General features: G+C 40.7%; 4 protein-coding genes across 5 annotated transcripts; 1 reads left to right on the forward strand and 3 right to left on the reverse strand.

Annotated features, from left to right (window-relative positions):
- Nucleotides 1-7,339: 7,339 nt before the first annotated feature.
- On the reverse strand, nucleotides 7,340-17,729 carry pex1 (peroxisomal biogenesis factor 1). 2 transcript variants are annotated; one of them, XM_053446547.1, is made up of 24 exons: nucleotides 17,499-17,729; nucleotides 16,505-16,651; nucleotides 16,260-16,343; nucleotides 16,025-16,139; nucleotides 15,070-15,761; nucleotides 14,835-14,954; nucleotides 14,574-14,694; nucleotides 14,265-14,371; nucleotides 14,060-14,139; nucleotides 13,842-13,974; nucleotides 13,644-13,740; nucleotides 13,369-13,539; nucleotides 13,087-13,241; nucleotides 12,813-12,999; nucleotides 12,537-12,703; nucleotides 11,432-11,566; nucleotides 11,275-11,339; nucleotides 10,950-11,092; nucleotides 10,723-10,826; nucleotides 10,426-10,602; nucleotides 9,770-10,012; nucleotides 8,430-8,624; nucleotides 8,098-8,225; nucleotides 7,340-7,630 (listed from the first exon to the last, which is right to left on the reverse strand). In XM_053446547.1, exons 1-24 carry the CDS (start codon nucleotides 17,604-17,606, stop codon nucleotides 7,546-7,548), a joined length of 3,759 nt encoding a protein of 1,252 aa, XP_053302522.1. In that variant the 5' UTR covers nucleotides 17,607-17,729; the 3' UTR covers nucleotides 7,340-7,545. The 2 variants fall into 2 exon arrangements, with proteins under 2 accessions (XP_053302522.1, XP_053302521.1); XM_053446546.1 differs by having other exon boundaries at nucleotides 8,098-8,228.
- Nucleotides 17,730-17,835: 106 nt separating this feature from the next.
- Nucleotides 17,836-19,866, forward strand: rbm48 (RNA binding motif protein 48). Its single transcript, XM_053446548.1, has 5 exons — nucleotides 17,836-17,991; nucleotides 18,407-18,597; nucleotides 18,700-18,845; nucleotides 19,042-19,601; nucleotides 19,700-19,866. Exons 1-5 carry the CDS (start codon nucleotides 17,863-17,865, stop codon nucleotides 19,760-19,762), a joined length of 1,089 nt encoding a protein of 362 aa, XP_053302523.1. The 5' UTR covers nucleotides 17,836-17,862; the 3' UTR covers nucleotides 19,763-19,866.
- Nucleotides 19,823-21,578, reverse strand: clxn (calaxin). Its single transcript, XM_053446549.1, has 6 exons — nucleotides 21,478-21,578; nucleotides 21,160-21,318; nucleotides 20,510-20,614; nucleotides 20,285-20,436; nucleotides 20,023-20,127; nucleotides 19,823-19,932 (listed from the first exon to the last, which is right to left on the reverse strand). The coding sequence occupies exons 1-6, from the start codon at nucleotides 21,551-21,553 to the stop codon at nucleotides 19,882-19,884; spliced, it is 648 nt and encodes a 215-aa protein (XP_053302524.1). The 5' UTR covers nucleotides 21,554-21,578; the 3' UTR covers nucleotides 19,823-19,881.
- Nucleotides 21,579-22,451: 873 nt separating this feature from the next.
- On the reverse strand, nucleotides 22,452-26,278 carry LOC128461572 (calaxin). Its single transcript, XM_053446553.1, has 6 exons — nucleotides 24,535-26,278; nucleotides 24,218-24,376; nucleotides 23,652-23,756; nucleotides 23,425-23,576; nucleotides 22,792-22,896; nucleotides 22,452-22,695 (listed from the first exon to the last, which is right to left on the reverse strand). The coding sequence occupies exons 1-6, from the start codon at nucleotides 24,608-24,610 to the stop codon at nucleotides 22,645-22,647; spliced, it is 648 nt and encodes a 215-aa protein (XP_053302528.1). The 5' UTR covers nucleotides 24,611-26,278; the 3' UTR covers nucleotides 22,452-22,644.
- Nucleotides 26,279-26,365: the final 87 nt, after the last annotated feature.

Consider the following 26,365-nt stretch of genomic DNA (forward strand, 5'->3'; position numbering starts at 1 on the left):
TCTTGCCTCCAACATTAAATTAAATCTAACAAGAAAGGCACTCAGTGGTGCACGTACCTCCGCTAAGGCCCAACAGTCCCCTCAAATTCAATCAAGCTGCACCACACTGCACATTCATCAGTTTCCTAAATGTGCTTGATTTCATGCTTCATCCCGCAGGAAACCTGGACACCTTCTCTTGCAATGTTAAGGGAATTGAGAACAAAAAAATATTTCTGGCCCATGTCCCATTGTTCCATCAAGTTCTGTGGAAATGTGTTAAATCATTTCTGTGTAATCCTCCCATTTTGAAAAACAGCCCATGTATATATTATTATTTCATATTTTATTATTTATAATCTTAATATTTTTATTTTTTTATTCTTAATACATTTTCCCCTTCAATGCTACTTCCTTGCGCTGCTGTGTAAATTGTAAATTTCTTTCATGGAGGATCAATAACGTTACATCCTGTCTTAACATGTCTTAATTTAACTTATATTGACGGAGGTAAAAATACAGAATACTACAGAAAATAATCACATCAAATTTCAATAAATACAACACAAAACCTAAAAGTAAGGCTGAGGTGATTGTACTCTAAACTTGAACAGAACATAGACGAAACTCATTGAATTTGAAATTTCAGTGAAAAGCATAAGAAAAACATATGTAAGGAAACTGGCTCTTTTAAGTTTTTGATTTTAAATCTCAGCAGCACGTGTTCTTTCACTGACTCACACACTGAGGAGATACACACACAATCCTATGGCACATGTTGAAGTGATGTGCTCCACATCACACACACCTCATGGTTGGATGGGCGGGCGGGCGCTTTTGTGCACAGTTCCTGATCCCACCACTTCCTCCTGCAGAAACTCCTGCTTCCTCTCCATCTGTCCAGCTCGTGCAGGCTGCAGGTGTCCTGTGAGCCGCTCCTGCAGCCAAACAACAGAAAAATCTGGCCGAGAAAAACAAGTGCATGTGTTGTAAAAAATCCCTGCCAGCCTCTGCTAAATCACCTTTTAGACCTGTCATCTCCATAAAGATACCCTGGTGTACGCTAACAGTCTCCTAAATCTCTGAGAGCAAACATTTTAAGCATTTTAGCTTCAAGCTCAAATGTCAGCCTACTATTAGAGCTGAGCTATCTCAACAGAAATGGCTCTATTCTTCTTAGGTTAGGCAGAAAATGCCATTTGAAATGTTAACAGCTCTACATTGCAGTAGATGGAGGAGAACCTGACTTAAATTGTTCTCAGATCCATTTCTGCATCATCTTTAAATACTGATTCGGAAAAAAACCTGCCAACTGTATCGAGCTTTATGACCCAGAGTGAACAAGAATCTGCCTTTGTTTTCCAGCTGCAGAGTTTATCTCAGTTTTCGTGTGTGTGTGTGTGTGTTTCCCTGGATTTGCTTCCTGAGTTTTCCCATTACAAGCCTCACTGTGTCACAGGATATTTATTTCACCACATACAGGTCGTAGCAGTTCCCCACACTCCACCGTGTGTGACACCATTTCCTGCTTGACGGCTCTATCTGCCACCAGGCCCAGGACCTCCACTGGGCTCCGTCTTCTAGAGAAGAATTGTTCTCTTACTAATGTATAGTGATGATGCCCCCATGTGCTCATTAGAAATGTAAGTCAGTGCCGAGCAGCATCTGTCTCACACTCTCATGGGCAAAACAAGGAAACTTCCCTTCTTTTATTCAGTTAGCCGCGTGTCTCTCTCCCACACAGCTTGCAGATAGTTGAACAGTCACATTTAAATGGTTCCCCTCCTGGGAGGAGAAGCTGCGGTGGGTTATGGGCCGAGAAGAGCCAGCCTGTGGAGTGAGTTATTCACTGGAGCCGATGGGCTTGATGAGACTCTATTAGCCGCTTGTTAGAAGGAGAGAAAACAATGGAGAGGGACAAGGGGACCAGGAGTTTGTTTAAAGGAAGGACAGAAACATTCTGAGCAAAATAACATAAACCATAAACTGAATCCTTCAATATATATAAAAATGTGTAATATTTATTTTCCAAATAAACCAAATACAGTATACCACATCACACACAATTTATATTAAGACAACACTAATGCAACTCACAACTACAACACATCAACTTCCTATCCTCAACCATTTGGAACTTAAACTTCAGATTCATCATATTATATCTTTATGTATCTAACATCCACTATGGACTCAGATTTAAATACTGCCAATATTTATATTAATAGAAATAACTTGAATTTATACAGGGCTTTTCAAGGTACCCAATTAGGTACCTTAAGGCAATTTATAGTGTTAGGAAAAAAGAGACTACCTCCTTGTATATGTTTATAATCTTAGATAGAGTTAGTTCGATCCTTTAGCTGTGTGTTGAAAATGGGTGAAATTTATGCTGGAGAAAACATTCTAGCAAAGTTTTAGTGCAGTGCAAAGTGGCTCTCTTAATGTACTCAAGATACATAGGACACATGGATTTTATTCTAGAGGGAAATCGTAGCATTAGCCACTTCACATGAATCACAAAAACAATGAGGTTGATAATTAAGAATCAATGCTAAGAAATTAAATCAAACAGTATCTAAACAGACTAAATAAACTAATCAATAAGAATTAAAAGATGAAAGAATTTAGGAAATAAGAAGGACGGACTGTGTGTGTGTTCGTGTTAGTATGTGTGTGTGTGCAATTTGTGCGCATATTCGTTCATGTGCGTGTGTGTGCGAGAGACATCAGAAAAAAGGACTTGGCCGGCCTCATTACAAGTTCTCGGCGACTTCATGCTGAGTGAGTGTGTGACAGCAGCCTGAGGGCTGCAGCCAGCAGGGTGCAGCTCTTCTTCTCATCCAGCAGGACACACTCATCAAATCCAATTAAGTTTGTAGAAGTGATTATATGGTCTCAAACTCTTCCACAAAAGCTTCTCAGACAAGCTGGAAAGTCGCAGAGACTCGTCAGCCCTCTGCCGAGTAGTCCAACCCACTGAGAGTGAGGTCTGTGGGCTACTCAGGACATTTCTCACCACTGTGATGTGAGCATAATCAAAATATCCTTTAACCTCCCTCAAAGCTGGACTAGATCCTGACTGGGTTTTTGTTGCTTCTTCTTTGGCAGCGTCAGACCTAGGTTGAAGAGGTTCAGGGCCTTTTGATCTTCCACTTTTGTCCAAAATGTCTCGAAAGTAGGACAAGACAAAGGGTGAAACCATCACAAACAAAGAGACTGGCCTTGTGCTTGCCTCATCTTTTATTTTCAAATGTCCTGCCACAGTTCAGCTGTTCCCAAAGGCCGTTATTGACAAACTGTCGTCTTAGTCACGTAAATCACAAATCCAATGGTGCCAGACTATCTGCTCACCAGGCAGAGACCAAAACAAACTATGTGTGAGAGCAGCTCTAAGTTTTTCCTGCTCATCATTTATATTGACGTGTTTTCTCAGCTTGTTCTCTGCTGGTCCCTCATTAATGGAGACATTTGTCCAATGTGGATGCATCAGCGGGCACACAGACGAGCTGTGCTACACTGATTTTATTGATGACTGGAGGAACAGACCCATATATTATTCACCTGACCTGAGGGCAGAAATCTTCAGGCAGCGTGAAACAGACCGGCTGGCGCTGAATGCGTCAGTGTGATGTACACGTCCGCACTATTGATTTATTAACTGTTGAAATCTAAATAGACCACAGACGTGTAAATATTTGAAACTTTTTCAATCCAGATTAAATACAGAATACGCTCGGAACAGCTCTTTGAATATTCAGTAGGTGTGAGATTCACTTTCTTTGTATCCACTGTGCAAATGTAAATTTAACATCTCATGTAATTTTGATGTAGGAACTGGTGTAGAGGATATTAATGGGATTTATTCTCCCACATTTCAATTGGTAATTCGATGAATATATTTGTTAAACCAACAGTGCACAGTCACACCAGCAGCTCTGGGCGGAAGATATGAGGCTCAGTAACACTTAAAACAAAGAGTGAAACAAAGAAAAATGTCAACTCATGATGGCGCTGTAGAGCGAACGTTAACAGCATCGTTTTATTCCAGTTCAGTAATCATTGATTTGTAATTTCATTTGACCAAATATGTCAAAATTGTCACAAATCTAAACAAATTTGAGGGTTCACTCTCTGGGCACCATGGATAGTAGAAACTTAATTCATGACAGTTGATCGATTCACTAAAAAAAAAAAAACTTCATGGATGCTAGATGTAAACTCACCAAATTCAGTAGGATTCATCATCTGGGGAGTCTTAAACTGTAATTCATCTAGAAAGACTTTATTCTGGAGCAAAGCAGTCAATCCACTGACCAGCATAGAACCTTGCAGCTGTTGTGAATAAAACTAACATTGTCACAGTTGCAAAAAGCTTGGACTGCCCTGTAACAGTAACCTCACAGTTGGTACATTTCCATGCAGCTCCGGCTCCTCCAGCTGCGGCTCCTGAGGCCCCGGGGCCAGGATGAACAGAGCGAGATGATTTCATTAACCCAGACAAAGATGGTCATGGCAGAGTGGGCAACTCTGATAAACCAATGTGGATACGACTCTGAAATAGATTTGTATGTTCACCCCAGCAGTCGCCTTTAATCCCAGTGATCTCAATCTGAAAGTGGAGGTTGTGTGGTGATGATTGAAGAGGTGTTCACAGACAGAGTTTACAGGCTCTGGAGTTCACAGGTGTGGCAGCACAAAGACATTTCTAATAGGCTGCAGGAGGAATCATCTCTCAGGGTGCATTCACTCTGTATGACTGGAAAATTCAAATATTCTGTTGCCCAGAATTGTTATAGTCTCTTAGTTTTCTGGAGCTTTCTGCCATCTCACTGGTTTTGCAGATAAATTGCTATTTTTTAAAATCTTGAACTTGGAGACCAAAGTCCCCTGGCGCAATAAATATTTCAAATTCTCTCCTCATCAAAGTTTGAATCTGATATCAAAAATGTCATTGCGGTAAAGTTCTGCAAACCTTTAAAATTCCTCATCCAGAACTAGTTAGAATAAAGAATAATGGTGTCAGTATTTCTTAGCTGCTTTACTTTTTTTGTTGCACCTTTTGTCGTATCCCTGCGTGTCAGGAAACACATCTGTCAAGAAGAAAGAAAACCTAACAGAACGAAAACTGTCCCGCGGTCACCCGTCATCTCCCCCTCTCACCTGTTTCTTTAACATGTACCTTTTATTCAAACCCTACCTCGACGTTTCCTGTTTCTGATGTTCTCTTTACATCCCATAAACACCCCCATCTTTCCTTCTGTTCCCACTTGAATTCACACACATCATAATCTTCTGTTCTATTCCGGTGAAAAACCCTGAGAGCAAGTAAACACTTCATGTTTAAAGTCTCTTGTTCTGCGCTGCGTCGCCCGGGATCTCAGTCTGGTGAAGGTTGGCGCCTCTTGATGTCGTGAAATGGACGGGTTCTTTGCTGTTAACTGGGATCACTCAGTGTGGCTTTGAAGGGCTGGAGCACCACTGAGGGGTGAGGGGAGCGTGATGAAGAAGAAGAAGAAGAAGAAGAGGAGACACTTTTGATGTGACAACAAATGAGCTGAGTATTTACCTCAGGTACTTTTTTTGGACCCGGAGGTTTGCTTCCTTTTTTAGATTGTCACCATGTTTGACAGTGTTGGGCTGTGACAGAGAAGACATGGGGGGGAAACGAACAATGGATAATGATGCACTGAGAACCACAGGGGACGTCTGATGCACAACCTGAATCTGTTGGATTTCCTTTACAGCCGGCCCCATGCAAGGAGACATCGAATGAAGAAGGCCACTCAGTAGACAGATACCTCCCAGGCCCAGTAGTCCCCTTTTCAAACCAGGCCTTAATTCACTAGCTCAGGATTTTTATTTAGATGTGCACACATTTCTAATGGGTTGTTCTCCTGTCAGGTTTTGATTCTCTTTCTTTTCTCTTCTCCTCCTCATTTCCTTGTCTCATCCTGCACAGGTCTGCAGGAGAAAGTGAGAGAGCGAGAGAAAAAGTCTTCCCCTTGGAACGTTTTTCTTCCAAGCCGCACTGTGTGGGATTGACACAGGACTTAAAGGCGAGCCAAATGCAGCTCTGTCTATATTTACCATCTGCAGAACCTGCCGCTGCCATTGTGTGTAGGATGACAGCTGGCATAGTGCTTCAAATAGGCAAATATTGTCAAGACGACACACTGCCAAGGAAGGGAATGGGATGAAGATGACTGTTGCCATCTCAGGTAAGACTCTCAGATGTTGTGCGTGCCCTGGGAGCCTTCAGTGGAGAAGTGACAGAACCTTCAGAAAGTTTCAGCTCCAAATGTTTGAAACCAGTCAGAAAGGGAAAGTAAAAGCTTCACAGAATAAAAAAAACACTTGCTGACATATTAATGTGCTAATTCCTGGACCTCACACTGCTGATAAGTGCTGCTAATTGTTATTCAGCCTCCTGTGCCGTAACCACAACTCATGTGCCCAGCGACTGTGACTATTTCAGACAGTGGTTTGCGCCTTGTTTACTAAATTCAACTTTAAATCCCCGCGTGTGAAGGAGAAAGTATCTGTCCAGTTATGCATTTAGCACACTCGCTAATAACCCCAGGGGTTTTAATACAGGAAGATTAGAATTAATTTCTTTCTTTACCATCACCATGACTGCACTTCATCTCAATACTTCCAGCACATCCTCCTTAATGTCACAGTGAAGCTGATTAAATAGATGAAGACCCTCTCGTTACTCTGTGTTTGAAATATCTTTACTTTGGATATTTGCCTATTAGTTATTATTAAAACCTCCGCCAAGGACGTGTTGTTGTCCCTGTGCATTTGTTTGTTTGTAAGAAACAACTGAATGGATATAGCATAAAAAGAATCTGGCCAGAGGTGCAAATCCATGTATTTTTCAGCATTTCTTTAACATTCTGAGATAGTAATGTTTTTTCAATTTTCCAGAGAATGATTAATGTGTTTTAATGAAAAAAATCCTATTTAGGGAACTGTTATCTGTGGATGTAAGCAGTTTCTTACGGCTTTGCTGCTACTGCTTTTCCCCCCCGACTCTCCTGAAATGTTACAATTAGAGAGTTAAATTACATATAAATCATTCTCATTAGTTTGGTGACATTGTATAATTCCTATCATAACTCAACCCATCTGTAACCAGTGCCTTTAATTATCCACATGATACAATTCTAATCATGATTAGCAAAATATTTGTGCGACATAAAATCAATACTTAAACTCACCAAAAAGTTTAAACCAGAACTATTGAGTAAACAAGTGTTAAAAAAGATGTTAGAACCAGTAGAGGGCGACACAGTAAACAGAAAAAATGAAAACAGTTAACAATCAATTCACACAATAATAACAGCAAAATCTGCAGTGTCCAAAACTCTGTATTTAATAATGCCATCATACATATGTACAGTAATTACATTCAACTACAATTAAATGTCTCATTCAAGTAGAAAACATACATATATTAATTGTTTTAATTTACATTGTCTTTAAAGCCCTGAAACTGCTCGACTCCACTTTAATTAAAAAATGAACAAGGAATTAAGTGAGTCAAATGAATTTGTTTGTTCAAGCTAAAGTGACACGTTGTCCGGGTTTAAATGTGACGGAGGGAAGAGATTTGCCGTCGCCTGAACCGCCGAAGCCTTCATACCTTAAAAAAGAAAGAAAGATTAATTTATTAAAATGTTGTTTCGATAAATTCAATTTCTAAAATAATCATAAAACACTATCAACTAAATTCAACTGATGAATCACAAGGAATGTTTGTTTAGTTTTCTTTCAGCATAAAACAGTTATCTATTCATTCATTTGACACAGGAGATGAGTCAGCAGCTATAAATAGTTAAAAAATGCAATTCCTCTGCTCCAGCTCTCAAATTCTCATGAATTCTCAAAATACAGAGTCATTTGTCTTCATAAAACATCCTGAATATAGTGGCAAGAATAGTATTACTGTTTAATATTCATCTTACTCTGTCTTGGCTACAGTTTTGAAACTACATTTAATTTTTGTCCAAAATAAATGGCCAATTGTAAAATGAATTCTTTACTTTGTGTAGAGATAAAACTGTCTCGGTTCATCATCTGTGTGATTGTCTCTGGTGTCGTGTTACTCACAGTTTTGTGTATCTGTTCCAGTCGGTCTTGCTGAGAGAAGGTCTGGTCGCAGCCAAGGCGGAGTTCATGTGAGCCAGACACAGCAACAGGCCCGGCTGGGTGGAGGCTGAAGGGACCCGGGGACACTCCTCCTTCACAGACACACACAAATGCAGGTAGAGGAGTATAGAATCATATAAACTAGCAATAAAATTAAATAAATGTCAAATGAAATAGAAAGGTAATTCAAACTGGATAATAAAATGACACTTGGTATTAAAGACTGTAGTATTGAGTGGAGCTGTATAGGAATTAGGAGGATTTAACATCTTTCTGTCCTGTCCGTCACTTACATTGGCTCTCCTGTAGTTGTTCTTGATGCTGTTGACGTCTTGTTGTAGGCGCTCCGACTGCTCCGGGGTCAGCTCTTCGTATCCCCTCTGGAGGGAGGACATGTAGGCAGGAGGGAGAGCGCCGCTGGGGTCACGAGCTGATGCCCCGATACAGTCCTGGGTCACGGAGCTGGAGCCAGAGACGCACTGGGAGTTCTGTCAAGAGAGGCCGGAGAGGGGAAATGGATAGGCACAAACGTTATCTGAGGAAAGAGTGTTTTCTAAAACACTGAATGGCATCAAGGCATTTGGGACAACATGAATACAACACTAATGTGTGCAGACACTCTACATGTCTATGTGAATTTACATCAATGTCACAGGAAAACAAAATTTGTAAATTCTCTCTACTTCACAGCAACATCGCATCACAGATGTTGTTGCTTACAGTTCAGTTATAACAATTTGGGTTTGGCTTGCAGCACTTCTGCAATATTTTAAAATATTGTGGTTGAAATAAAAAACCTTGTTTATAATCATCCTTTGTTAAATCAAGATTTACCCTCAGGAATTTGCTGCAGGATGTTCAGGATATTACTTATTCAAGGTTCAGTAATTTATTGCAATTTCAATGGAACATTGATTTGAATTTGTCCTGGTGTGATCCCAGCTAATAATTATACAATACAAATACACAACAGTGTCAACTTTGGAAGTAATCTGACCAAATAAATTAAGAATCAGAGTAAGCATTTCAAAACACATTAGTGCCAACCCACAAGTGTGACTGCTCATTAAAGGTCAAGGGCCGACCTGATGCTGCTGAGTTAAGGCCCCTTCAGGATATGAGCTAAAACGAGCAGATACTCGTGGTCTAAACTTTTTCCTCAAGACGAATAAAGTGCATTATCTGGATGAGAGGGGTGACTGAGTATTTACAGACCAAATCTATGAGGACGAATGTTAGAAATCTCACAGATGCTTTGGCAACTCCTGAATAATGATCTTCTGATTTCACCTCTTTATTGAGCTCTTCTTAAATCTGACAACATGAACAGTTGTAATATCTTAACATAAGTTACATGCTGTTTTTTCTTTACACCATTAAGAGGTAGACTAGCATTTCCAGTTCTTAATACTATATAATAAACAGACATGGAATGATCATGACCCTCTCATATTTATCTCAGCAATAGAGCTTTAACGGGGAAAAACTCAAATAACAGAAGTCTATGATAAGTCATTATTGTTTTGTAGGGCCATTTAATGCATAGTTTACTTTTTGAAAAGTGAGAATGGATTGTTTTGTCCATTTCTACTATTTAATGTACTGCTGTATGTATCCTGACAGCACTGCTCACCAGTCCTGAAATCGGTGAATTCCCAAACTCGGACTCGTCGGAGCTTCCAAAGTACAGTCTCCAGATGTTTCTACGATGGTGCTCGTTTTCTACTTGGAGCTCATCGGGCTCCAGCAGAACCATGGACTGGTCCAAACCCGTGGCTGGGTCTCCCTCCCCGACCGAATCATCTGAGCCGCTGATGTTGTTTGGGAAGATCATGGAGGAAAGACTCATGTCGCTGTCTGAGCCGCAGGTCAGCTCCTGATTGTCACACAGACACAGAGGGTTTAGATACACTAGTACACAAGCTTATGTAGTCTCCAAACACATATGAATGAGAGACATAGCTTCACTGTGTTTCTGCAGTTCAAGATACTGACAGCCTTTGTTGTTTAAGTAATTTAATCACACCCATGGCACCACATTTGGGAATTATTTGACTTATACTCTAAACTAATAATGGAGTGATAAGTAGAGCAACTGACATGCGCTGAGTTGCATACCAAACTCCTTGTTTAATTAGCCTCGAGGGACAAATACCTGCTTGGCTGCTTCGACTGAATCATAAACAAATTGAAAGTGGACTAGCCAACGGTTTCCTGACTTCCTGTTTTACTGTGGCCCAAGGCAACCCAACACTATAAACTCCTCAGTGGCGGCATAATGAAAATTACATTCGGTGTGCTGGTGCCCAGGCTGTTGTGGATGGCCTCCAGCTGTGCGTTGTAGAGCAGGGCCTTCAGGTCTGCCCCTGTGAACCGCTCTGTCAGGGCGGCCAGCTGCTCCAGGTCCACATCAGCAGCCAGGGGAACACCACTACTCAGAGCCCTGAGGATCTCCACACGAGACTCCTGGAGATACAACACAAGAGGCGAGGAGTATGTCTGGATTACTAAAAGCTGGATGATCTGCCCATGAACTGAGTTTAATGGTGCAGCGGTATTGCTAGTCATCATTCTAATGCAACAGACCAGGTCAGGAGGGGGGCAGTAGAGGGACTTGTCCAGTCGTCCAGGTCTCAGCACGGCTGGGTCGATCAGATCTGGGCGGCTGGAGGCTGCAAGCACATACACACCTACAAAAACAAACATGAAAGAATTCCATTTATTTGATTTGAAGGAATAGTTTCACTTCTTTACCACTCTCATATCTGTGTGTTAAATATGAAGCTGGAGCCAAGGGTTTGTTAGCTTATTACCCTGCAGTCCCTCCACCCCATCCAGCTGGGTGAGGAGCTGGTTCACCACACGGTCAGTTACCCCTGTGCTGTCGTGGCCCCTCCTGGGGGCTAGAGAGTCAAACTCATCGAAGAACAGGATGCACGGCTTGGCTGCTTGTGCCCTGGAACAGACAGGATGAGCAGCAGGTAGGAAGATGGGAAGTAAATTATTCAAATTTTATGAATGGGTTGTTACCAGGGCTTATGATTACTATAAATATTTGATGTTGCTCATTATAACTGGCAATGGGATTTATAATAGAGGGTCAGTGTGGTGATGGGAGGAGCGTCAACGCTCACTAACCTCTGGAAAACATCCCGGACTCCCTGCTCACTGGCTCCGATGTACTTACTCAGAAGTTCAGGTCCCTGCAGAGACGTGAATATCCTGTGTTAATGAAGATATGTGTTGCAACAGAAAAACCCTTCTGTTTGACTGTCTGAGCTGAAGTCCGGCTAACCTTGATGCTGATGAAGTTCATACCACTGTCTTTGGCCACAGCCCTGGCCAGCAGGGTTTTCCCTGTACCAGGAGCTCCATACAACAATATTCCTGAGCGATGGCGGATAGGAAGATTGGAGAAGAGGATGGGATACTGTAACACATCAAAGACACACAGTCATTTATTCTACAATTAATCAATGATGTTGACATTTTTACTTTGATATTTTTTTCTGTTGAGCTGCAATAACGACAACTGAACATCTATTGCAATGTAAAAAAACCATATTGAAACTATCTCTATGTAAGACATGTGCTTTATAAAGAAAAATTGCAGTGTCTCGCCTAAAATAATAAAACATTAAAAAGAATGGCTATGGTTAAATCAGAAACTTTAATAATATAAACAATAGTCAGTGCTCGGGTCCTAATAATACTTTGCATCAGGGTTAAACAGGATTTGTTTCCCAGGGTGCTGTGAACAGCACTGTGACATTTTCATCACTAACTTGAAGCCACTGTGAAATTAATTTATTTCTCTCTTTCAAACCCGAAACAGAGAAATAAATTAATTTCACACTCACAGAGAACATGATGGGCGGCGGCATCAAATATTAAAATAGATCAAATCAACTCCTAGAAATCCCAACTGGGCTTACTACAGTGGCTCATGTGAAAACTGGAGGATTAAATTGAAACTAGGTAATAAATGATCCTTCTATTTTTGGAACCCATTAATAAAAGACTAAACTCTGCCTTATTCGCTTTAGAGAAACTGTTGAAACAATTATTGTTGTGTAAAAGGCAGAAATAAAACTGATAAATTGAAATTAAACGTAATCTGAATAAGATAATGACATAAATAAATCACTTAAACAAATTAGCATCAGTTAATTTAAATGAATGTGTTTATTTTCATCCTATCTGCTGCTACTCTCATTAATGTTGAGGCTTTTAATTGTTTATCGAAAACAATCAGTAACATTTATGGTGCTGAATGAAAAATAAATTGTCATTACATTAACTTTAGCAATTCCATTTCATTAAGTCTATTTATCCTGTTTGATAAAGTGACGCTTCCATTCATGCGACTGGCTGATTTGATCGGCTGCTCCGATGCTGACCTTGGCGGGGAGCAGTATTGTGTCCATGAGCTGCTGCCGCACCTCTCTCAGGCCCCCCACCCTCTCCAGCCCGGTTCCACTTGGGATGTGGAGGTCTGCCCCCCACAGCGAGGGAGGCGTGAACCCTTTAAGAGCCTGTGCAAAGTCACTCGACGATAGAAACACACCTGAGAAATGCAGAGCAACGACAAATAATGTTAAAGTGGAACAAGAAACTAGCTTTTGCTTAAGAACAACTACACAAGACTTTATTATATATAGATTTTAGTGTCTTACCCTGATCACTTTGTCCTCTTTGTGCTGTGTTAGCATGGACAGCTCGCTCTAACAGAAGTGCCAAATCCTGAGGTGCGTAGCCCTCCGTCTCCTTCGCAACAGCCCCCAGGTCAAGAATCTGTAAGGGCTCCTCGGACAGGCCAGACCTTCTGAGGATGAGACGCCGCAGGATCTCTGCTCTCTGTGCCTGAAAACAACAACACACAAACGGTTCTGTCTGATCTTTTAACATTTATCAGTCTATGTCTTTGAGCGCATACGTGTGTGTAATAACCTGGTCTGGTGGCTGGATGTTTACAAATCTCTGGATGAAGTGGGACCCGTGCACTTCGGTCAGCGAGGGGTGGAGAGAGTGCTCACTCTGGCTGGTGATGATCAAACACACCAGACTGGAGTGAACCACCACCTCATCCACCACATCCTTCAGACCTACAGCCACAAAGAGACAAGAAGAATTCATATCAAGGCCAGGAATATCTATCGATACCGTCTGTGATCATACAGTATGACAAGAAATCCCCCAGTCACACATACAAATGAAAGATTTATAGTTTACTCTGAGCGATGTGCTGTTGCAGCAGGGCCTCTGGGCCGTGCTCGTGTTCTGGTGAGGTTGGTGCCCCTGTTACTTGATCCAGGTCATCTAGAAGAACCACTGAAGGCTGCTTCCACTCTGCCTGCTCAAAAATGTCCTGCAGCATCTGTCTCACACTTTCTGCCCTTTTGCCTAAAAACAGAATATATGTCAATTCAAGATGGCTTCTCTTAAATAATGTTTTTGGAACAAACAGACATCATCTTCATTATCAAGTGTTTACATAAAGTATTGACCTTGTAGCTTTCTGCAGTCCACCACCTCCACATGGGCATCCAAATCTTCTCTAGCTTTTCTGCAGAGGGCTTGGGAAAGAGTGCTCTTCCCACTTCCCTGTAAGGAGAGCCAAAATAACGATATAAAGTTCTTTAAATTCCCTTTAGTTGTCAGCAACAGTATTAAAATATTTTCATTATTGTTATGTAAAGCAATACCTTAGCACCAGTGATAAGTAGAGCTCCTCCTTGGAGACCCTGACCAGTGGTACCAAGCTCTCTTGAAAGGGGACTACCCAGAAGGCAGCAGGAGATGAACTCAAATCCAGTCGTACTAAGCTCATCAATCCCACTGGAGAAAGATGTAAAGAGAAACTAATCCTGGAGAAGGTCCTTGTTTAAATCATACACAGGCTCAGAAATAGCTGCAGACTTACCCGAGGACACTGAGGGAGGGAAGTGCCGGGTTTGGTGTTTCAGCTTTCACAGCTGGCATGGTCACTGACTCTCTCTGTACCTGAATGTGATCCAGTGCACAACACCAGACTTTGTTTAATGATCAGGTACGTGGCATTATGCAAAGAAAAACTTGCATTGCATTGGACTATTGATGTGCTGAACACAACATGTGCATGTTAATACCTGTATGTGCTCCTTCTGAATGAGAGTGTGTGCCAGTAAAAACAGCTGGTCAGGAGGATCACTTGCTGCTTCCGGTTTCAGTACAGTTAAAGCAAACTCTAACTTTGCTATAGATGTAAAATAAGGGGGAGAACAGTGACAAAATTATTGCAGCTGAATGTTCAGTAGTCTTTACCTGTGAATTATGATTTTAGCCTGATTGCTATTTAATATTTTTGGAAGATAATTAGAAACACTGTGCAGATTTGTCTATGGAATTAGTAAATGCATAACTGGAAACCTTTTACAGGAAGAGTAGAAATGAATCACCATCAGTTCCAAGTAGGAGGATGGTGCCAGACCGTGCAGTCAGACAGGCTAAAGGTTCATGACTCTGAGTGTGCAGCCAACCGAGGAAAGCTGTCTGGATCGCCTCATCGTCCTCCTCAGGCTGAGGGGTAAATGTCAGAGTTCATCAAAACATAGGGAAGGAGGAAGATTCAATTTTATGCAGCTTTGAACAAATGAAATATGTGTTTGCTTGATATTTCACACCCAAATGTGTCTGCAGATAAATACTCCAGCACTTACCAGTGGTGTCAGAGGCTGTAGACGAATAGCGGAGGCCACCTTGATACTTGATTTTACAGGCTTAATTCTAACCACTGAATGTGGGCTGATATTCAGCCTGACGGCCAGAGGCTGTGGGATCTGAAAAAAACATATAAGTAATGAAAATGTATAAGGCAGCAGCCACTTTGAAGTAAGAAGGGCCATCGATAAGTGGTGCTTGAATGGAAGCAGCAGTTACGCTGCTGAAACTTACCCATACTCTTCCACTATGGATCTCTCCCTTTCTGAGACTGCCTTGTTTGCCGTACAGTTTCTCATCACAATGGTACACCACCCTGACAACCATGACTTCTTCTTCTTTCATGTCCTCACCCCCTTCCATAGAGGCATCAACTTTGGTATCTCGTGTGTTCTTCTTTTTCTCCATGGCCTGCTTGACTCTGGCCCTTGTTTCTTTAGGGGCTGGAACTTTGGAGAGCAGACCGTATGTCACTAGAGACTGACCTCCGATGACTCCAGCATTTAGTCTGTGCCTTGATGGAAATAAATGAATAACACTGGTTGCAGCGTGGCTTATGGTGCAAAGGGAGTCGGGAGGTGCACCACATACTCTGTAGATAGAGTCAGTAAAGATAGCAGGGATGCCAGGGACAGGTGGTGGCTCTTTAATCGGGTCACAAGTTCCCTTTATCATATAGCGCAGGAGGCTCCTCAGGTCAGCTATGCCACCCCACTGGTGGCTTTGAGGGACAAGAGCATTATTTTCTAAAGACTGTCCGGAGGAGGGTGAATAGAGATCCGTGTTCTCTATTTGTAGACTCGATTCCACACTGCTCCTCACAGGAGAACCACTGAGGCCACTAATTCCAGAACGGCTCTTCGGAGACACAACTAGTTCTGTGAACTGCTCCAGGCGACCATAGGGCACAGAAGGCGAAAGTGATGCTGAAGAAATTAAGAGGCAAATCAAATTGTGTTAATGAAAGCTGTCCATGGATATGAACACAACAGAGCTGAACAAGTTCTTTAAAAAGTCACCAGTACACACTAAAACCTTAGCTGCGTTATTTTAGGATTATCAAAAGATGAAACGTTATATTTTTCCTCATGCATTTATCAAAGCCAATATTTCTTCTCATGAATTTCCACATTTTGGATAAATCAAAGAAAATAAAAAGACAAAAGATAATAGTTGCTTTAACTCTGACCTATTCGGATGTAGATGGCTGTGTGGCTGTCCACCCACACAGGAAAGACAGCACCTTGGAACACCACTCTGATCTGATCTAACAGCTGCTGCTCCAGTGCAGCACTGTGAAGCTCCTGGAGGTGTAAAACAGAGAAAAGCAATGCTACATAAGTTCTCCTTAGAGTGATTTAGGGTCCCAACCCTGTATAAAAACATAAGGTTCCACATTCTTGTAAATCACAATTTGAACCCACCAGGATCTCCCAGTCATCAGATGACAGAGGCTCTACAAATACTTGATGCACCGATGAGACCTGGTGACATGGTTTCAGGAAGCCCTGAGAGAGACCACACAACCAGATTATATAAACACAAAGTCCATAGTCACCAATTGACAATTACTTTAAAGTAAAGACAGTCAGGATGTGTAGAAATAACGAAATAACTATTTATTTAGGGGGGCATAGTGCAGAACAAATTCCTCTTTTCACAGAAATACCTGCTCTCCATCTTTCAGGCCAAACTTTTCTCCTAGTTGCCGACACAGCTCCACTTCATGGCTGTCATAGCTGGAGGGGGTTCTGTTTAGTGTCCAACTGAGGTAGAGTGGTGACCCATGGTCCCAGGACAACTCCAAAGCTTGGTTCTGAAACACAGACAAAGTACATTTGTACTATAAATCTTAATTGTTCATTGTAGGGTTTTAAAAATATGCTGATGACCAGAACAGAATACAAGAAAGCATTGGCATCCACCAGGTCTCCTGCTGCCCTGTGTCTGATGCAGAGCTTTGTCACCACCAAGTGAGGCTGCAGGAGAACTACTCCAAAAACATTTGTATCAAAATGGAAACCAATAGTGAAAATACAACAACCACACGATTGGCATCTTTGATAGTCGATCGCTTTTATATTGCCCTCAAACATGTACATGAATGAAATCACTGGCTGATAGGAGACAACTCGAATCTGTCCCCAGATGTTTGCAGATGCATTTATCTAACTGATATGTTGGTATATATGTGAACATGAATTATGTAGCCACACTGCAAATAGTATAATGCCAATAAGTATTAAAATACAATTAGATATTACGTAGTATAATTATGATAACAAACTCATAATGTGACATTCAATTAATTCCTTTTAATATAAACTTGTTTATCTTTAATCTATGATGTTCGCAGGTCGCAGGGTAAATGTAATGGAGCCTGAAACGTCTCAATATAATGAATTTAATGCTGTAGAAATATATAATAATAATATTGTAACGCAGACAGTGAGAGATGACTAACTAGATTGTTAGAAAGTAATTGACAGTAAATTTAAGTACGTTTAAAAACAAAGGAAACAGACAACACACACACACACAGTCCCACTACTGTCGCTGACAGATTGTTTACGTGAACTGTGTTTGTTTAACCAAAACTCAACTTCCACTGATATTTCCTGTAGGACACTGACAGCTGTGCGGCTAGCTGTGAGCTAACCTACCTCGGTCAGGGACAGGTGGGATATCAGCCTCGGTGGGAGGTGCAGGAAGCAGTTCTTTGTGTTGTTAAACACAACAGTTACCGGTTGAATGCCCTGGTTACTGAACATGATGTCTGCAGCGCCTGAACAGCTGTGGGACAGCCGGACAGGTTTCACTGCTAACGTAAGAAGTGCAACAAGTTCATTCTCGATCGATGTCTCTGACTCTGACTCTGTCCTGCCAGACCAAAGTACAAGACACTGAGCTACATTTCTTTTCAAAATAAGATATTTCACGCCAGTACTCGTTGAAGGCAAGCGGTCGGTGACCGAGAAGGCGCTCTTATTTTGAAGTGTGCCGAACGGAACTTTGTTTCTTATAAACATGGCGGCATCATCAGGAAACAGTTCGAGCTGTTGGGACTCTCCGGAGGTTTATAAACATCACGAACAGAGAAAAGTTTGTATTTCTAGACCAAAGTACCGAGAGGGAAGAAACGACAGAGCGGTGAAGGTGAGAAAATGTCAGCAAGGAAAACACCGGGTGTCAAGATCAGAGACCCCCGAGCTACACTGTGGTTATGTGCTTTGTCGTTTGTGAAAATCCAGATTAAATCAAGGATCTATCTATCTATCTATCTATATATTTGTTTAAATACTTGAGATGTGACACAGATATTTCACCTCACTCTCGTTCATGTTTTAATTGCCTTCTTATTTTCCTCTTGGTGCCATATTGATGCAGCTCTTGATACTTGAACGTCTTTCCATCTCTTTTTGTGGATGTGGAATTTCCCAAATTATAAAAACAGTTGCTCAAAGAATAAAACGTCTTTATCCCCCTCACTACTGGGCAAACAGAGAGACCTCAGCCAAGTGTTTTGAGGACATGGCATAGTGTGATAACTTGTATTGTGTGTCATCATCAGGTGTACACCATCAATTTAGAGTCCCGATACCTGATGGTCCAAGGAGTCCCCGCCATCGGAGTGATGCCGGAGCTGATCCAGCGATGTGCCCTGTACGGAGCTGTGGAGGAGTACAGGCCCCTGGACGAGTACCCTGCTGAGGAGTTTACGGAGGTCTACCTGGTCAAGTTCCAGAAACTCACCAGTGCCAGGTTCACGATCCGACTCAACCCTTTTATCGTTATCCTGTACTGGCAAAGGGGAATAGAACTGCAATTTCTCCTTGTTCCAATAATCTTTTCTAATTTTTTCAGAGCGGCCAAACGACACATGGATGAGAAGAGTTTCTATGGTGGTTTGCTCCATGTTTGCTACGTCCCAGAATATGAGAGTGTGGAGGATATCAGGTTTAAACTGCAGGACCGAAGGAGATATATAACAAGGGCTGCTCAGAATAGAGGTAAACTTCAAAATCAATTATGGAATTACTAAATAATAATCGAAATTTTAACAATTTTTTAAACTGTTTTTTTTAGAGTTTAATCTTATCTATCAATACACTGGTACATTCAAATTTTCCCGGTCTATTTCACCAATTACCAGTTTTAATTGAAGCCTCAATTTTAGCCATGTCTTTTTTCACCTCTCATTTAAAGTGAGAGAAAAGGAACAGAAGGAGGCAGAAAAGGAGGAGCCCACAACATCAAGAACAGCCACCACATCAGAGAAGATCATCCCCAGACACGATCGAAGGCCTAACAATGATAATACAGGAGAGAATACAAAGTTTAGCCATTATTCAGGCTTTCAGTTACTGCCATTACCTCCTCAGGAAAGTCATTATTATGGACATCAAAATCAAAATTGGACGGGACAAACAGAAGATAAAATGGGGACATTACATAACGCCATAATCGACACGAGACAGCAGCCGGCGCATGGTTTAAGTTCCAGTCAAACCTCTTCAGACAGAGAAAGAGACACAGAACGCAGACTGACTCCAAAACAGGCTCCTGCAGTCAGATTTGTCCCGAGGACCACAAACCTGGAGAACAAGAAACGCAAAATACAAGAGGCTGAAAGCCAAACACAGACTGATGCTCCTGGGGAAAATGAGCCTTTGATTGGGCCAAAGCTTCCTGAACCACCTAAACTGGACATGGAGGACGAATCGTTGAACACAACAGTCAGCCTCATCAGGACCACAATGAAACAGGTAACCTATAATCTGAACTGATCCAAATGACATTATTACTTCAACATAGTCTAGATTTCCTAATTCAGACCAGTTAAAATCCCTATCATCTTTTTCAGGTGGAATCAGTTCCTGATGTCAAACCAGTGAAGAAAAAGATGAAACCACGTCGTCGGATTTGATCGTACCAGCTCGGTTCCTTGTGGCAACTTTATTTATACAAATTTCATGTCAATGCAAACAGCGATGTAGTTTTTTATTAAAAAATATATATCAGAAAATCCAACATTATATGATTTCTTCATGGTTTCACTTGTTTCTGGAATACTTGCTGCTCGAATTTCTCAATATTCTGGAAAGGAAGAGAAACAGATTATAAGATTAAGAACTTCTCACTTAAAAAAATTTCGTACATTTCTCATCATCTTTAATTCCTTCTTACTGTGGTGTCAGGGAGGCAGGTTCCAAAAGCTTCAAGTAGCAGGTTCTCTTCCTTCACTGCCTTCTTAAAGTCATCAAATGACAACCGCCCATCATGGTCATAGTCCTGGCCATAGGAAAAAATAAATCAAATAAATAATTGTGTTCCTATAAAAAAAAATTAACATTTCAAGATAGGTTTGAGTTGTTGTGGTCTGCAGAAGTAACATTACACCAATATAGCATGATGTTGTAGGGTCAGAGCTGTAACTGTATCCCCTCACCATCTTCTTGAGTGTCATCTCCACCAGTTCCTTGACTCCCTCGTCTGGGTCCTCCTCTGAGGGCTGCCTGATGAGGCTTTCCTTCAGCATTTGAAACATTTCCTCCCTTGATATGTAGCTGTCATTGTTCAAGTCGTACACATTGAAGCAGTCTGCATAAAGAGAAGAGTTATTACCTGGAAAATAACTTGAGACTGATTTTTATATGTGGGTCTGAAAGCTTACATTTAATTCTTTCATCCAAGGTCCCTCGGAGGAAAACGGAAAGTCCCTCGACCCACTCTTTCTCATTCACGAAGCTGTCGTTGTCTTTGTCAAATGTCCTGAAGACTGCAGGACAGATAATCAGTGATATGCAGAACATGCTCAGGTCATCGAACAGACACTAGCGCAGTGGCGTTCAAGTGCTGCAGGTTATAAGTGAATCTTGGGCAACGCTTTATTTCACCGGTCCATAAATTAATTTAAATTAATTTCCAAATCCTCTAAGAAGTATCTCAGTAGTTTGGTACATATTATAGGTCAAATAGAGAGTGGTCAGCTACAGTTACTTCTAAATTCTAAGCTAACAAAAGCTTGAGACTTTTATTAGGATGAAAGCAGAAAACTTGAACATGCAAAAGTCTTCAAACAATCAAAGGAAAAAGGAAGAGCAGAGTTTACAATAATAAGACTGGTCATCGGAAATAGGACCCGTAGTGACTCATTTGTTAAAACTTTGATTAAAAATAAGTTTTAAGAAGAGACTTAAGATAAAATATGTCTCAGAACTAAAACATGAACTATACAAAATCTTGTTATTTCAAGGAAAGTAAGGCATTAGCTATAAATCTGGCACATGCACAAATATAAATATATAGTATCACATAGAATACCTCCGTCCATGATCATGTCGTCAGTCATCCCGAACATGTTGTACAGTAAAGTCCTGAACCTGCTTCTGTCCAGACCTGTGACTGCTCTGCCCTGAGCAGCTGACTCCCCCAGCAGCTCATGGTACAGTCCGATCAGACCCTCCACCTCTGCTTTACTGACTGAGACCAAAACAATAGTGGATCAATATTCACCTGCCATCGATAGCATTAGCTTTAGATCTCGGGCTCATTTAACCAATCACAGTAGCAGCGTGTAACGGAAACTATAGCTCAGCTTGGCCTGGCTAGTTAGTTGATTGGACGGATGTTTGTACTCACAGTGCTGCACTTGTTTAGACAGAGTTTCCGCCAGAGTGTGGAGCGACTTCCTCTTCATAGCAGTCATCTGTGACATGTTCAGGAGCTGAAAGTTGAGGTCACGTGAGATCCAGAGTTTATATTTTCAGTCTGCGGCTCCGTCCGAAGGCTGTGTTGTAGACACGCGAGGTCACCATGGCAGCAACGTACACAATGAGCAGGCGCTATGCAACGATAGTGATTCGCAAGTAACGGTGTATGGAATGTGATGATAAATTACCACACAGTTACAAGCTATGAGGGACAAAAGTGATGTAAGTATGAATACATCAACACGTACATGTAGAGATTAATAAATAAATGTGGAACAATACAGAAATAGCCTTTTTCATCATTTATTTTTACTTATATCATAATTTATGTACATTTAGACACCTTCTTAAAGACACATTTTTATAGGGGTGCTTTCTCCTAGTCTTGGTCTATTTTTATAATTTTATTATGCTATATTTTATCAAATTTTTCCTTTTTTCTAATCTGTAAAATGGTTTCTATTTCTCTGCTCTATTGCTGCCTGAACTTGGTTCCAATTGTTTCTTATTGTTTTGCTTTTAACCCGTTTCATATTTTTGGCCTTCGGTTTTAGATTTTTAACGGTCAGGAAACGCAAAATACAAGAGGCTGCAAGCCAAACACAGACTGATGCTTCTGGGAAAAGTTTGCCTTTGATTGGGCCAAAGCTTCCTGAACCACCTAAACTGGACATGGAGGATAAATTGTTGAACACAACAGTCAGCCTCATCAGAACCACAATGAAACAGGTAACCTATAATCTGAACTGATCCAAATGACATTATTCCTTCAACATAGTCTAGATTTCCTGATTCAGAACAGTTTAAATCCCTTTCATCTTTCTCAGGTGGAATCAGTTCCTGACGTCTAACCAGTGAAGAAAAAGATGAAACCACGTCGTCGGATTTGATCGCACCAGCTGGTAAACTTGTGGCAACAGTTTTTTATTGAAACATTTTTCATGTCAATGCAAACAGCGATATAGTTTTTTATTCAATCCATGATGATGTGGCCACAGCTGCGGCCCTGGATCTGCGGGCGATAAGGCACTGGGACTCCGGGGAAGGGGTCAAGTCAATCCTATGTCAAGTCAAATCCAACATGAATATAATTTCTTCATGGTTTCCCTTGTTTCGGAAATACTTGATGCTCGAATTTCTCAATACTCTGGAAAGGAAGAGAAACAGAAAGTAAGACTGTGAGCTTCTGACTTAAAAAATGTTCATTAATAACATTGCTCATCATCTTTTAATTCCTTCTTACTGTGGTGTCAGGGAGGCAGGTTCCAAAAGCTTCAAGTAGCAGGTTCTCTTCCTTCACTGCCTTCTTAAAGTCGTCAAATGACAACCGCCCATCGTGGTCATGGTCCTGCCCATAGGAAAAAAAAATTACAATAGAGTTATTTCACAGCAGCCTTTTTAGCATGCAGTCGTAGGTAAACAAAAAGTGTTAAACAAAAAAATGTTAAACAAAAATAACTTTATGGTCATTTTAGAGTTTACAAAGAAATTAAGTGTCCCAGATACAAGATAATGTATAGAAAAGTAGAAACATGACAGTGTAATATATGAATATAAAAAAAACTGGCAATAAATGGAATAATTGCAATGGCACTTGGATAAAAGCTTGTTAACAGTCTGGAAGTGCAAGTTTCTAAGGACCTCTCTGGTCTAAAACAAATTCACTTCAGGGAGAGTAAAGCATCTGCATCTGTGCACACTGCCATCTTCCAAATCTGTTAAATGAGAGAACTGAGAATAAAATGACTTGTGGTCCTATAAAATAGTTCAAGCTAGTTTTGAGGTTTGAGTTGTTGTGGTCTGCAGAAGTAACTCAACACATTACACCAATATAGCATGATGTTGTAGGGTCAGAGCTGTAACCGTATCCCCTCACCATCTTCTTGAGTGTCATCTCCACCAGTTCCTTGACTCCCTCGTCTGGGTCCTCCTCTGAGGGCTGCCCGAGGAGGCTGTCCTTCAGAAAATTAAACATTTTCTCCTTTGAGAGGTAGCCGTCATTGTTCAAGTCGTACACATTGAAGCAGTCTGCATAAAGAGAAGAGTTATTACCTGGACAATAACTTGAGACTGAGTTTTATATGTGGGAGTCTGAAAGCTTACATTTAATTCTTTCATCCAAGGTCCCTCGGAGGAAAACGGAGAGTCCTTTGACCCACTCTTTCTCATTCACAAATTTGTCGTTGTCTTTGTCAAATGTCCTGAAAACTGCAGGACAGATAATCAGTGATATGCAGAACATGCTCAGGTCATCGAACAGACACTAGCGCAGTGGCATCCAAAGTGCTGCAGGTTATTAGTGAATCTTGGGCAACGCTTTATTTCCCAGTCCATAGATTCATTTAAATTAATTTCCAAATCCTCTAAGAAGTATCTCAGTAGTTTGGTACATATTATAGGTCAAACAGAGAGAGGTCAGCTGCAGTTATTTCTAAATGCTAAGCTAAAAAAAGCTTGAGACTTTTATCAGGATGATAGCAGGTAACTTGAGCCAGCAAAAGTCTTCAAACAATCAAAGGAAAACTGAAGAGTAAAGTTTACAATCATAAATAGTAATATTCAAAACATGAACTATAGAAATCTAGTTATTTCAAGTAAACTCAGGCATTAGCTATAAATCTGGCATGAGCAAATACACAAATATAAATATATAGCATCACACATAATACCTCCGGCCATGATCATGTCGTCAGTCATCCCGAACATGTGGTACAGCAACATCCTGAACCTGTTCCTGTCCAGACCTGTGACTGCTCCGCCCTGAGCAGCTGACTCCCCCAGCGTCTCATGGTACAGTCCGATCAGAGCCTCCACCTCTGTCTCATTGACTGCAACCAAAACAATAATGGATCACTTTTCACCTGCCATCGATAGAATTAGCCTCAGTTCTCAGGGTCATTTTAAACAATCACAGTAGTAGCGTGTAACAGAAACCATGGCTTAGCTTAGCCTAGCCTGAGCTTATCAGACAGATGTTTGTACTCACAGTGCTCCACTTGTTTAGACAGAGTTTCTGCTAGAGCATGGATCGCCTTTCTTTTCAAGAGAGATATATGTGCCATGTTTGGAAACAGAAAGGGCAAACTCAATTCGTGGCAGTGGAAACTCAAATAGGGAGTTCAGGCGGGCAACAGATACTGCCACTGATGTGTAAAGTCAAAGTTCCTTTGATCCCACACTGTTTAGAGGCAGCTGCCTTCGACACCACACTGTTTAGACAACTGTGATAGCATTGATGACCAGAGATGCCACTGCTCATGTCGCCATTTATTGACTAAAACTGTACCAAAGTAGATGTAAATACCTCAAAGCAACAAAGCTTTTAGTAACAATAGGATCAGGCACACTCTCATTTATAGTTATGTTCTATCTAGGCTCAAAATAGGTGTTCAGTGTTTTTGTGTTACAAGAGAGCAAAGAGAGACACACAATGTTACTGTTCCATCACATATAAACCCTTTAAAGTTGTATTTACTATCATAGGTTGTTATCGTAATTTTATAAGTTGACATTGGCCCAAATGTTTTCCTTATGACGGGATCTCATAGGCATTGTCCAAGGCCTCTTAGTTAAATACACTAACATTCATAAGAACATTTAAAAGAGACTCATTGTTACTCCTTCAACTTCTATGGTGTGAAAGCATCAGTGCATATACGAGACAAATGACAAACAAAGCTGTACACAAAAAGCAGCTACTGGTTTTATTCTCATGTCTTCAGGATTTGTATCAATCCAGTTAACTGACCATGACTGCATGGACAGCAATATTGATACAGGCTGGCTTACCCTGTTAAAATAAAGTGAAATTAACTGATATTGACGCAAACTGTTATTTATACTGAAAAATTATAGTTGAAAAATAAAAATAAAAGACTTTTGATGACAAACATTCAAAATGTGAAAATAATCGTCGAATTTTTCAGTGTAAAAATAAATGAAGTGTCCCAGTGGGAGCTTTAGCTCTCAGGACCATTTAAAAAATCCCAGTGTTGCACTTGTTTAAACAGAGTTTCAGCCAGAGTGTGGATTCTCTTCATGGCAGACATCTTTGACAAGTTCAGCAGCTTAAAGTTAAGGACACGTGAGATCCAGAGTTTATATTTTCAGTCTGTGGCTCCTCCGAAGGCTGTGTTGTTGACACACGAGGTCACCATCACCAACATAAACAACGAGCAGATTCTATGCAAAAGGTGTATGTGATGTTTATAAATGACCAAACAGTTGGGACAAAAGTGAGATAAGTATGAATACAGTCACAAATAAATGTAGAGATAAATAAATAAATGTTGAACTATACAGAAATAGCATTTTCATCATTTAATTATTTTTACTTATATCGTAAGTAAGTTGTTGTGTCCTTCACAAAAAGCCGGCCAGCAGATATTTAAACTCTCTTAAACACATTTTTATAGGTGTGCGTTCTCCTAGTTATGGTATATTTTTATCATTTTATTATGTTTGATTTATCTAGCTTTTCCTCTTTTCTCATCTGTCAAATGTTTTATTTCTATATCTGTGCTCTATCGCTCGTGAAGTTGCCTTTAATTGTTTCCTATTATTTTGCTTTTTACCCTTTTTCCTGTTATTCGCCTTGAATTTTTCATTTTTAATGGTCTATGATGATTACAAGACAAGTTCTGTAATTTTTGTTTAGTGTTATTTCTAAAAATGTATTAAAAAAAACACACTGACTCATTGTTCTTGGAATCAGGTTGTATAAACCTATAAAAGAAAAGAAAAAAACTGAGTGGGCAAAGTAGGCAGCTGCCAACTGGAGCCAGACGAATCCTAAGAAACTCTGATGTAACCTTACA

This window comes from Pleuronectes platessa, chromosome 18 (assembly GCF_947347685.1).
Source record: "Pleuronectes platessa chromosome 18, fPlePla1.1, whole genome shotgun sequence".
Lineage (NCBI taxonomy): Eukaryota > Metazoa > Chordata > Actinopteri > Pleuronectiformes > Pleuronectidae > Pleuronectes > Pleuronectes platessa.

Excerpts from the sequence above, each read along its gene's own strand:
- pex1 (XM_053446546.1), bottom strand. The coding sequence starts at position 17,606 with ATGTTCAGTAACCAGGGCATTCAACCGGTAACTGTTGTGTTTAACAAC. Across the intron at positions 16,652-17,498 it reads CCCACCTGTCCCTGACCGAG|AACCAAGCTTTGGAGTTGTC; the intron begins GTAGGTTAGCTC and ends TCTGTGTTTCAG. Across the intron at positions 16,344-16,504 it reads GCCTGAAAGATGGAGAGCAG|GGCTTCCTGAAACCATGTCA; the intron begins GTATTTCTGTGA and ends GGTCTCTCTCAG.
- rbm48 (XM_053446548.1), top strand. The coding sequence starts at position 17,863 with ATGGCGGCATCATCAGGAAACAGTTCGAGCTGTTGGGACTCTCCGGAG. Across the intron at positions 17,992-18,406 it reads GAAACGACAGAGCGGTGAAG|GTGTACACCATCAATTTAGA; the intron begins GTGAGAAAATGT and ends TGTCATCATCAG. Across the intron at positions 18,846-19,041 it reads AAGGGCTGCTCAGAATAGAG|TGAGAGAAAAGGAACAGAAG; the intron begins GTAAACTTCAAA and ends TCTCATTTAAAG.
- clxn (XM_053446549.1), bottom strand. The coding sequence starts at position 21,553 with ATGTCACAGATGACTGCTATGAAGAGGAAGTCGCTCCACACTCTGGCG. Across the intron at positions 20,615-21,159 it reads CGACATGATCATGGACGGAG|TCTTCAGGACATTTGACAAA; the intron begins GTATTCTATGTG and ends TCTGTCCTGCAG. Across the intron at positions 19,933-20,022 it reads CCTGCCTCCCTGACACCACA|AATATTGAGAAATTCGAGCA; the intron begins GTAAGAAGGAAT and ends CTTCCTTTCCAG.
- LOC128461572 (XM_053446553.1), bottom strand. The coding sequence starts at position 24,610 with ATGGCACATATATCTCTCTTGAAAAGAAAGGCGATCCATGCTCTAGCA. Across the intron at positions 23,757-24,217 it reads CGACATGATCATGGCCGGAG|TTTTCAGGACATTTGACAAA; the intron begins GTATTATGTGTG and ends TCTGTCCTGCAG. Across the intron at positions 22,696-22,791 it reads CCTGCCTCCCTGACACCACA|AGTATTGAGAAATTCGAGCA; the intron begins GTAAGAAGGAAT and ends CTTCCTTTCCAG.